Source organism: Anas platyrhynchos, chromosome 1 (assembly GCF_047663525.1).
Source record: "Anas platyrhynchos isolate ZD024472 breed Pekin duck chromosome 1, IASCAAS_PekinDuck_T2T, whole genome shotgun sequence".
NCBI classification, from domain to species: Eukaryota; Metazoa; Chordata; class Aves; order Anseriformes; family Anatidae; genus Anas; species Anas platyrhynchos.
Window position 1 is genome coordinate 189,290,168 of NC_092587.1, and position 12,177 is coordinate 189,302,344.

At 42.3% G+C, this 12,177-nt stretch overlaps 1 protein-coding gene across 4 annotated transcripts in view; it reads left to right on the forward strand.

Annotated features, from left to right (window-relative positions):
* ARHGAP20 (Rho GTPase activating protein 20) overlaps positions 1-12,177 on the forward strand; it is a 60,420-nt gene that overhangs the window by 23,585 nt on the left and 24,658 nt on the right. For 3 of the 4 annotated variants that reach the window (XM_027468631.3, XM_072032716.1, XM_072032715.1), the window contains exons 3-5: positions 3,748-3,918; positions 9,249-9,398; positions 11,242-11,283. In XM_027468631.3, coding sequence (XP_027324432.1) covers positions 3,748-3,918; positions 9,249-9,398; positions 11,242-11,283 — 363 coding nt within the window. Of the gene's footprint in view, positions 1-3,747; positions 3,919-5,978; positions 6,083-9,248; positions 9,399-11,241; positions 11,284-12,177 lie in introns of those variants that run through there. The other variant, XM_021268922.4, reaches the window with a different exon arrangement.

Below are 12,177 nucleotides of genomic sequence, written 5' to 3' on the forward strand. Positions count from 1 at the left end.
TGGGGATCATACTGTTAAGATACATGTTTTACTGAGAAAACCCCAAGGAAGCTCCATAGGGGGAAGAACAAGAATTCCTTGTGTTTTTGTGGCTTCTGGTAAATAGAGGATTGGTGAAGTGAGCACTGATGTGTTTGCTTTCATGCTGAATGCCGTGGGGATGTATTTTCAGTGTTTGGCTGACTACTGATAGCTTTCGACTTCATACGTTACACCCACAAAATTGAAGTGTTCTTTAAAATCGCTGCGTATTTTAAAAAGACACAAAATGCCTATTTTGATTAATATGAAAAATAATAGGTGTAAAATCTAGGCCTTGGAAATGCCAGGAGAAAAGTCTTCAATTATCTTTCCACTAATTTCAGGCAGTACAATGATTTAATCTGTTCCTGAATAACTCTGTAGATATCCTCAAATTCTTGGTTAAAACCACGCATGGAAATCTCAGGCCCCAAAATAGTAAGTCTGTGCAGAAATGCCCACTTGAGACTAGACAAATACAACGGCAATGCCATCTGAATTTCAGTATTGGCCTGGCTCCTACAGAAAGTGGAACATGACTGGTTGCTGACTTTGCAGAATAACCCCATCTTTCAGAAATTAGTTCACAGCTCATTCTTAACAAACTCAGAATTCAGAAAAGGCCCCACAACACTGGCTTTTACTTTATTAATGATACCAGAAGTCACATTGGCTTAAGGACTGATTTTTGCATAATTCTATTAGAAGGAATTTTCAAGAGTGCTTAGCACTTTTTAAAAATTAGACTCATTTAATGGCCTGAAAAATCAGCAAGCTATTAAAAACTGAACTCCAAAATCACTTCTCTTACATAAATCCCCACGCCTGAGGGTGTAGCTGATCTGCATTTTCCTCATTGTAACAGAACTTTTGTTTCATCCCTGACATGTAATAAAGGAACATCAATTGAGAGGATCAAAAGCATGCTTTCTGAAATGCATTTTTGTCACTGCTGTTGAATTTCCCCCCCGTGTTCCTTAGTCAATGAGATTTAGAAGGCCTGGTTGAATTAATGGCTTTGATTTTTTTCTGCTTTGTTTCCAAAAAAAAAAATTCTCTTTTTTTTTTTTTTTTTTTTTTGTTATAAGACTCATCAGGTAAGCTATTAATCTCTTTTTAAAGTTCAGATGATAGAGATGTATGGAAGGAAGTGGGTCCAAAAGCCAGATTTCATTAAAATGACCAATTTATGATAGTTCATTTTCCTTTTACAAAAAACGAGTTAAATTTGCTTGACCCCTGGTGGCATCAGTAAACCCACTGCACCAGCCCTTGCTCATCTGTGTGACAAAGATTTTGCTTAGTTTAACGTGTGAAGTTCCTGGGAAGATCCTGATTGGTAATCAGGATGATGAAAGGATGCCAAGAGGAATGCATCAACATATCAGTTGTTGATCTGAAGATGAGTTGTTGATATGAAGACTGAGCCTATGGGAGCGTTGGGTGGGGGCAGGCACTTCGGCATGGGTTTATGACTGTTTCTGCTGATTTGGTTACAGCGGTAGAACATTGAAGGTTTTGTTCTGCCTATTGTTGTTACTGGATTTAAACATAAGGGAGTATTTCGCTGCTTAACCTTTGAGGTAAAGACCACGCATGGCGTTTACACAGGTGGGCTGGTCATCGTTCCCGATTTCTGCCTAAGTTTCTGGGCCAAGTGCTGCTGGAAGTTTATGAAAGTGAGTCCCCGTAACCAGTCATGGATGAACCGGTGAATTGGTGAAATCCCAGTCACAGAAAAGTGGTGGGGTAGGAGAGGTGCTTGCTGTTCCTCCCACTCATGTTGCTGGCCACACATCCTATAAACACCCAACGTGTTGGACCAAAGCCCCTCTCTCTGCCTTAACCTCAACACTCCTGAACATCCCTTCTGTGTAGGAACAACTGAATAACTTTAAGTTTGCATTATTCATTCTGCAAGCTATTCCTCTTCTTTCTTTTTTCCCCGAAGGAGTTGGTAATTAAAGACAAGCAAGAAACTATCAATTCAGTTGAGGAATTCTTTCAAAAAACTTCAGGCTCCCAACCAGAAGGTGGAAACCAAGGAAACCAAGATCCTCACCAGCTCCTTGCAGATCAGTGAAAGCATGTCCTTCTAATGTAGGCCAATCTCAGAGCTTATCCTTTCTCTCCCTGCTGTCAGGATTTCCTAAATAATTTCCTGAGTAATCCAGCCACAGGCATCAAGGAGAGAAGGGTGGGAAATCAGCCAGGCTCTAAGAGAGGTGCTAGGAGGTTTGTAATCTTCAAAGAAGATTAGAGTTTTCTCTGCTCACTCTTGTTTTCTTTCATATCCCTCTCATGTGTTTTGAGACTTTCACTTTGTAATGTCCATTTCTTATAAAGCCCCAGCAAAATCAGTAAGTGTTTGTCTTTCTTTCCAGTGGGGACAGGAATAAACTGTAATCTCAAAGCTGCTCACTTCAGCCTTTCCATGCCAAGATGATCCAACCACGTTTTAGCTTATTTTTTCTTTTTTTATTTTCTTTCTAACAAGGAAAAATAAGTAAATACATTTGAATAGAGCCAGAGCTGTTGCATTCAACCAAAAGGAAGTGTTTTATTTGGAGGCACCTCTAGGGAAATGAAATGATTGAAAAGGTACATTTACAAAATCTGGGGAAAAGATGCTGGAGGTTCCTTTGGCAAGGCACACACAAGGTACAGAAGACCCAGTTTTGGTTCTCTCATCTGCCTGGGAGAACTGGAAGCCACGTCTCTGGCTTTCCAGGGCAGAGCCTGAGCTGCAATCAGATCCTGAAGAGCTTTAGAGGAGGAGAGAGTACCCCTCAGCCCCTCACATTGATGCAGCTCAGCTCTGAATAAACAGACATCTGCTAGAGAAAGGTTCAAAAAGTAAGGATATCCTGTCTGGGTGAGTGAGCTGACCATCGTGATAGAGAAATTGCTATTTTGGCTTCCGTAACTAATGAGCTGCTTTATATCAGGCTGGACAGTTAGATCAGGACCGAGGGAATCCTGTCACTACCATCAGTGAAGTCTGACTGCAACCTACTCGGTACCTGCTTGGAAAAGATCAGCATTTTCCATCAGGGAGCCTGAACAGTACCACTGCCTCCCCTAGACCCAGGTTTGGGTTTTCCGGCACAGCACAGCCACCGACCAGCACAGCTCCAGGCACACAACCAAACCCTGCAACAGGAGCTTGCTTCAGTGCTCGTGGGTTGTGTGCTGAGGGAGGGAGGCTGAGCAGCCCCTTGTATTGCATCTAGCAGGTGGCCCATCTCCAGCAAGGTTCATTTGCACCTCATGTTTGCCCTTGGTTCTGAATAATTTCTATAAAGTGCTCTTAAGCCTGAATACAAGTCCCCTTCTGACCAAGGAGGGGTTAAGGATATCCATTCATCATGCTAATGCCTCCTCTCTCTTCAGGGAGCCTGCAGAAGGTGCAGTATTTCCTCTAAGGACGCAAACAAAGGGAGACAGATACAAATAGGCAAAATGGAAAAGGCTGCATTTTAATTATTGTCATTTGCTAAATGCTACCCATGTGCTTGTGCTGTAAGAGATTCAGTAAGGACAGTCCCTAGCATGTTTTGCATAAGAATCAAATGGATGAGGTGTCATTAGTGTCTCTCTAACCCTCCACTGAAATGTGCTCAAATAAATTCCCTTTGGTGGCAGGTGTGGGAAGTCACTGCTGGTCCTCACTCATGGGCAGTCGGCTGAATTGTGTTCCTTTATCCTCTCTGCTTCCGTTCGCAGGGAAGGCTGCTTCTCCCCTATCAGCCCCGAGGCATGTCCCCTTGTGCAGTCGTTCATGTGCCACAACAGGACGTTCCTCCTCGACGGCCACGTGCAGCTGAAGACGGGCCTGCAGACCCAGGAGCGACACCTTTTCCTCTTCACAGACCTTCTGGTTGTTGCCAAGTCCAAGTGAGTATGGCACCTGGGGCAGTGCTCCTACAGAGATCATCAGCAGATGTCTGAACACACTGCTTGCATTGGGTGATGTTCCCTGCTTTGGGGACTCAGTGCCTTAGAAAAGTCTCACCAGAGCTCAGTGGTGTCCATGGGGCTGCCTTGAACTAACAGCCGTGTTTTAGGCCATCTTCAGTCCTGTGGGGTGGCTGTGTCACAGAGAGGTTACAGGCCTTAAAACTTAACCAGGGAGCTGCTTTGATACACTCCAGTGATGGGCAGCTGTATCAAAGCAGAGGCTGCAGGCAGTACCACAGTGTTGGTCTTGTGCTGTGCCAGAAGTGTGGGGACAGGGACAGGGACGGGAAGCAGTGCAGAGCAGTCTGGGTTGTGTGCATGTGCAGTCAGGCTTGCTGCTGAGCTCTGATTATTCACTCTACCATTCACAATTAAATCAGATTTACAAGCTGCATCTAGCATGCCAGCTTCATGCAGCATTTGTGGTTTCAGGCCATTTTAGAGGGTGCTTTCACTTGTTGTTAGGGGGAAAGAATCGTAAAGGATTCTGATGCAGCTTCGTTCCCTGTTAGGCACTGTTTGTGGTTTCACAGGGTGGGTAATCTGGATGTGAATCCTGGGCTTTCGCAATGTGTCTTATCGCTTAAGCAGTTGTTTCGGTGACTGCCGGGAAAAGCCAGAATAAATCTGCATTTTCTGTAGAAATCTGAGCTGTGTCCATTTGAATCACACATAGTAAATGTAACCCCCCTAGCTGAACTCCTTAACCTTATGTGGTGTGACACCACGGAGAATATTGTATCCAGAACATGCTCTGCTATGGGTGGGTGGTGAACGTAAAAGTATTTATGGGAAATCTTGCTATTCTACCACAGTAGCAGTAATATTGTTACTGCATTTATTTGTTTTTGTGTCGTATTTAGGATGGGGTTCACCTCACCTAATTTAAGCTTTCAGATGTTAGGAATTTGCAGCTCACCCAGGCTCCTAGGCTCCTTGCGTGTCACCCGGAGAAAACCAGCACCTCCCTGTGGCAAACTCACACTTTTAGGAAAGTGTTGACGGTGTTGAAGGCAGTCACACTGCCGGGGGGCTCTCCTTGGCTGTTCAGTGGGCACAGTCCCACTTCCTGAGGTGTAAACTCCTAAACTGCAGAGGACTGAAGCCAGGTGAGATGAATCCCTCCCACCGTGGTCAATGTGCTGAGCAGAAGTGACATGACAGCCCCAGGCTGGGCTGTGCGGTACTGCGGGTTTCGCTGGGTCCCAGTGGGACTGTTTGCATAGGAAAGCCCTACTCCGTGTAACCACTCCGAAATATGGCTCCTGGGGAGTAATAATGGCTCTTACAGAACTTGATTTGATGCAGTGAGGAGTCTGCAATGTTTGAAGAAGGTGAAAGAGAACAAATTGTACTTTCGTGTGTGCAAAAAAAAAGGAGAAAAAAAAGCACATCTTTGCTAGAAATGGTAAAAATAGTACTCTGAGTGGTATCACTTCATGTTTTTTAAAGAACTCATTGGGATGTTCTCTCTGTGGCTGCCCTGTCAGCAATTAAAGCATCAGAGCTGTCACTAATGAACACTGTTTTAAAAACAGCGTTTTTAAAGGTACAGCATACTAAAATACCATTACTAATAGAGGGAAAACTTGGCTGGTATGTATGGCTATGCAGCTGTAGCAATGATTGCTAAGGACTTTACTAGGGGATGCAGAGCCAGGACACCACATCACCAGGATAATATCTAGACAGAGTTAATGATACAGTTGAATATGATTTAACTTCAGAATTATTCCGTGTGCAGGTGCTAAGGATTTGTAATATTCTTTTGCGTTGGATAGTTTTTCAGCTTGGGGCATATACACACCTGAGGGATAGCCTAGGAATGGCTCAGTGCTCTGGCAGTGTTGTCTCAGCTGGAGGTAGCCAGTCACTGCACAAAGGGAGCTCACGTGTCATCAGACTTTGTGTGATCAGCAAATGTGTACAAGTTTTTCTCTGAATATAGCACCAAGTATCTTGTGGCTCATGGCTGAGTAAACTGCACAGCACTGAGCTCCTGCTTAAAGGCAAGGAATCAGCATTGCTCCCATGCAAATGTGTGGGGTGAGCCTTCTCCACAGCTGGTCTGCAGGTGACTTTCTACAAGGTGCCTGTACATGTAGGTTTGTTTTCTGATACTTTCTAATTATTTTTGAAATGTAAGCATCTTTTCAGTTCATCCATTAACCCAGCTTATGAAAATTAGACTAATACTTGCTCTGTGCTTGTCTCTTCTCTGCCCCTTCCTTTATTTACCTTCATGTGAGGTCTGTCATAAATTATTTGAGGTTTCCTCACTAAACCAATATTAAGAATGTAAAAGTTTATACTGTTCTCTATTTACTGATTAGATTTCTTGCAGAGAGTGTGTGTTTTAATTTGGCAAAGTAGGTGTTTCAAGGGTCTTTCAGTTCATTGATCAAGGTTACTCATGTAAGGTTTTGTACAGAAAGCACAGAGAAAGGGTTTCCTCTTTCTCCTTCATAACACATGCATGTATATATACACATACATTTTAATATTATTTTCTCAGCGTGGCTGGGTATACACATTAGTGGTTGAGTAAATACATGGAATTAGGGTAACAATCTCCCAGTAGCTCCATTAATGCTTTTGTCAGAAGAGTCTATGAAGGAGATTAGCAAATCTAGTGAGAAGTTAATCTTCCATCTGTTAACAGCCGCAAGGTATCCAGTTGCCACTTAAAGAAAGCAAAAGGAACTGAATTTGCTCTGTGGAAGTGAAACAGCTTGGGGTGTATCAATACCTACACCACCAATGTTCATGAATTTTCTCTTGATTTCAGTGTGGTCTGGATCTGTCTGATTTTTACAGGACTTCCTTAAAAATCCTCTTAGGTAAAAATTCTTTAAAAAATAGATTGTTATTCTTTCAATTTTTCAACTGTTCAGCCATGCTGCTGCCTTAGTCAGTGAAGATTTATTCATTTCTAGAGGTAACGCTTTGGCACTTAAATGGAAGACCTGCATTTCCCAAATGCTGAAAACCCATGGACTGCATAAAGGACGTGGCAGATAGAGATAAAATTATACTTCAGGCTCTTTAGATGTTAATGGAGGCTACTGTTTCAGCGCCTCTGGAAACCAGGCCACTTGAATACTGATAATAGCTGAGAGCTGTGACTAGGCATGGCAAATGGGGTAAGAATATACATCAGGCGTGATTGGGAAAGCATCTTTGTACTTCTGCCAACACCCTGCCAACACCCGCTACTGGCACTGTAGGGGTCTGGCTTTATGAACTGTAAATGCTAAAAAAGTGAAATGGTGTGTAGAGAGTTCACTCTACTGGGTATTTGAAGAAAGAAATTGAGGGGAAAGGGAGGCTCGACAGATTGATTCCCGGCGTAACACAGTCTTGTTGGTAGAGTTGGACCAGGCATCCATTTATTAACATTTGTGTCAGAATTCATGTCTGTATTTTTTTGTAAATACACATTTTTGCAGTTCATTCTGTGGCCTGTTACAGCCATTTCTATACTCATCTTACCTGTTAGATCATAAATTGATTTGCTGGGGTGCAGGTTGAAATATTCCCCTATATTTTAAGCTTCTTTTGAGTGGGATAACAAAGTGTAATAGATTAAAGGGAAGTGAAATGTACTGCTGACAGGAAACACAGGTATAGTTTAAAAAATACATGAACTTGAGATGGTATTTTACAGTATTCTGTAGTGGTCTAATTCAGATGCATCTTTTTGCCAGTTGTAATATGCACTCATGGTCCTTTCTTACCCACTACTGCAAATGTTGCTGGGTTTTTGTCCATGCTCCCTCCAGAGATACCTGTTAGCACAACGCCTGCTGGAAACCTCAGATCAGTCAGGGTGGTGCAAGTTCATCTAAGTCCTCTTTAAAGCCACAAGCTTTGAGTGCTTTAGTGTTGCAGACTGTATTAGTTCAGTGTGTCCTAAATCAAATACCTTGTAAATGAGACTAATCTCCAAGAAGGTAGTCTGTGTGTACCAGAGCTGTAAGAAACTGCTTACCTGGCATATTTATTTATAGAGCACTAATCACCGTGGTGCCTGGCACTGTCCCCATCCACATTTGTAACACTGTGATGAGCTGACATGCTCTTGTTAGCAGTCCTTCAGTTAGAAGGGCAGAGCATTTTCAGGGAAGGGCCATTTTCCCTCCAGCTTTTCCCTGCTGGCCCAGCAGGCTCATAGCTTTACTGTACTTGAACATTCAGTAGGATAAAATACAAGGAAGGACAAATTTAAAAAGTTTGGGGAAATCATGTAAAGTATCTTTGTTTTTGGTAAATGAGTAGATATTTTGACAACACAGGAAGCGTTCTAATAGGAGCACAGCTCTGCAGAAAAGGACCAGGAGGTCCTGGGAGTCAACAAGTTGAACACAAGCCAGCAATGTGCCCTTGCTATAAAGAAGGCTAGTGGTATTCCTGGCTGTAACAAACAAAGTATTGCTAGCAGGTCAAGCAAGGTGATCCTTCCCCTCTACTTAGCACTGGTGAGGCCACACGTGGAGTGCTGGGTCCAGCTCCGGGCTCCTCAGTATCAGAAAGACCTGCACATACTGGAGAAAGTCAATGTAGGGCCACCAAAATGGCTGCCCAGAGAGGCTGTGGGGTCTTCTCCCTGGGGATCTCCAAAAGCCACCTGGACATGGTCCTGGGCAGCCTGCTATGGGTGTCAGATGTGATCAGATGGACCCAGAAGTCTCTTCTGACCTCAACAATTCTGTGTTTCTGTGAAGTCCTGGCTCATTCTTTACCATGCAGTTAGCTCATGGAGGCCAGGTATGACCTGCGCTGCCCTGAGCACAGGTGGCAGTTTTGTGTTTGTTCTTCAGGACTGCTACATTCAGTCTGGCCTAGTTGTTGCTACTCAAAGTCACCATAGTTGTTGACCTTGGAGCTAAGCAATCATATTATACTATACAATAAACACCTCAATGACATTGAAGTCACTTAAAGATGAGTCCATTGCAAGTGGAGATGATTTGGAGGGGAGCTCCAGTCATGGGCAGAAGTTCCCCCACAGGAAAGGAGATTTCTAGGGATGCCACAAGGAACCTGTTTATCCCACATATAAAATATCTGTTGACCCCATTTAGATCAGAAATCACTGTATTTTTACACACAACCCAAACAAGACATTGTTTTCATTGACTAAAGCAGGAATGCTTCTTCCATCAAGTCCTTTCAGATGTTCCCAAAGGAAGAAGAAAAACTGGGTTGTGTAACCTGTCTTGCTATGTTTTCATGTGTGTGACGTACCTGTGAATTTCTTCCGGCAGGTCACACTCTCATTTCAAACTGAAGTGCCAAGCACGTCTCTGTGAGATGTGGACAGCATTTTGTACAGAAGAAGTCTGCGAAGGCAGCACAGATCCAGAAAGGTCCTTTGTTTTGGGCTGGCCCACCACTAACTGTGTGGCAAATTTCAGGTAAGAACTATGTTTTATTTACCAAGTTACTGAAACATTTTTAGGTTGACAGGTGACTATCACAGGTTCATTTCAGCACCATTGAATAGGAAGCCAGAATGTATTGATTCTTAAACTCGTTCCTTTACTGCTGTGAGCCAGTCACCCTCTGTGCCTCATTTTCTGTCTCTCTTTGCAAATGTGGCAGTGATACTTCCTTATCACTTAAAAAATTGTGAGAAATATGATTTGGCAGGGCATACTCTGTGCTGCAAGCTTGCTCAGTTGGAATTTTCTTTTTTTGGATATAATTTGACAAACACGTTGGTTAATTAATAAAATGAACAAGCTGTAGTAAACAGTCAAGCTAACGAAAGGATCAAAGAGACCCTCACAGGACGATTTTAAGCAGAAAAGCTTGTATTGGAAGTAGCAGGAAACATAGAGTGAAATACTGACCTTGTCCTGTTTCTCTTTTTAATTAAATTGTGCCGGAGAAAATGTCAAAATTCCTCCTAAAGCAGAATATCAAAGATTTTTGGTCCATCTTTGGCAGCATTGGCTGTAGGACACATAAAGGCTATAGAGGTAATTTCAATGATTAGGCTAATTTTGCTCTCAGCAGGAGGGCTCTGTCGTCACTGTGGGTAAGGGAGGGCACCGTCCCACTTAAATCCCAGCTGCTTAGCCAAAGTGATTTGGCTGGGTTTTGGAAAATGCATTTTCCCCTTTACCAACACAGAGCAAAAGCTGACGCACGCGGCTTAATTTGTATGTCACATTGTCTATATTCAAAGAAAATGCTGTGCGCAAACTGCTCGTTGTTAAGCTGTCTGTGCTATTTATGATTTTTTTTCCGCTTAATAATCCTGAAACAAAGCTGAAATTTCCTATTGATTTTCAATTGAACTCCTGCCAATAAACATGAGCTTTGATCTAGAGACGGTACGTGATCCTTTATAGCTATTAGAAAGTAGGTGAGTGTGAAAGCAATAGCATCAAGCAGAACAGAGTCAGAGATTTTATAGAAGTGAAATTATTTTATGTCTGGAGGTACACTGAAAGTCAGAGACACCATGCATGATTATGTAGGTATCCTGCAGAACTGAAGCGTCCAAAGAAATATCACAGTTTTAGTGTTTATGATGTGCATGAACACATCATAAGCAGCATCATTCAGTAGGTTTGCAGTTGCCTAAATTCTTGCTCTGAAAATGTGAAGAACTTGATTTGCATAAGCAACAGTGGGAATAGCAATTACTCCATCTGGGCCAGGATTTAGATCAAGAAAGTTGACATAAAATTAGGTTAAATTCCTTGCACTGTCCTATTATTAGCTACATTTCACTGGATAGGTTTGTATCCTTGAAAGTGTGTAAATGAGATAAGCCATAAAAAGTCCAAAGTTAAACATTTCTAGGTAAAATGGGACCTTTTTATTGTGGTTTATATGTACTTTTTAATGTGGTGGAAAACCAAGTATTATATAAGAAGAGAAATAAAATAGTGGAAGAAGAAAGAAGTCTATACACCTGAGGAAATACCTCTAAAGTTTTGAATTAAGCCTTTATTTTAAAGTGGTCTGCTTCTCTATTTGCACATCAGTTTCTTACTAAATTCACTGGTAAAGCTTTGATTTCTGTGATAAAGATGATATCTGGAGCTTTTGATCTCCATGGGAGGCTTCTCAGTTCATTTTGCAGGGAAACAATTTTTTTCATTCAAATCTCCCCCCAAAATTATTTTTTGTATGTATTTATGGAAATTGCAACCAATAAGCAGTCCATTTCACTGTGGGCAGTACAAGGGCTATTTTGCTATTAGAATGACGCCTGATTTGTCCCTTTTTCTGTAATTCTTGCAGGTCGGCAGAACAAAAGGAAACATGGCTCTCTTTTTTGCAAAGGTATTTTATTATAGTCTTTGAAGACATTGCAAAGAGTCCCAGCCATCTAGACCAGTGATCCCCAAGCTGTCATCCTATGCCATACTGATAGATAAAAGCTCTTTCAAAGAGATGTTAAGAAAAAAAGTCATCCCACACCTTCTCCCTGGAGAAGACAGTGTTCACCCTTCATGCAGTGTTCATTGCCTGAGGAGGAAAACTCTTTTCCCTGTGCCATAACATGGCTCGACACAAAACCAGAGGAATTTGTGACGTGTTTCCTGCCCTACACTTCTGTAGGAGGCACTGCCACCATTGCTCTGTTTGAGCCTGGGGCTTTTTCAACACTGATGGCATCTAATCAAGCTGAGCTTGGGAACCTCTGCTTTAACCTATCTGCTGCTCCTGCCTGGCTGTATCCTATCTGAGTGGAGAGCAGTGGGGCTGGCTTTGGTCTTATAAAATATATATAGAATGTATGCAGAGGGTATTACAAGAGTTTGGATAAACAGGACTGTCCCATTTTAGTCAGCATTTTGCACAGAATGTTGCTATAGGCTTTGTTTTCTCTACACCTAGATCTTATGGTTGAGATTTGTGGCTTTATCTGCTTCTTTGCAGTTCATGGGGTTGTTTAAATCATTTTTGCTGGGGATGATTTCTAATCCACTGTTCTCCTGTTCAGTCAATTTCTCTGTTCTGGACAATGGGCTGCAACTGATTTCAGTAGAAGCTGATAGTGCAGCCTAAGGCATCACAGTGATCAGTACGTTTTACTATTTTTTTTTTGGTTAAAAGTGTCCTGTTTCTGCTGCAGCCTGTTCTTCATAGTATAGTCTGTCCTGTGCAACTCCCCTCCTCTGGAGTTTGTATCCTTCATAATTGTCATGGTCCCAAATAATCACTGAATTACCT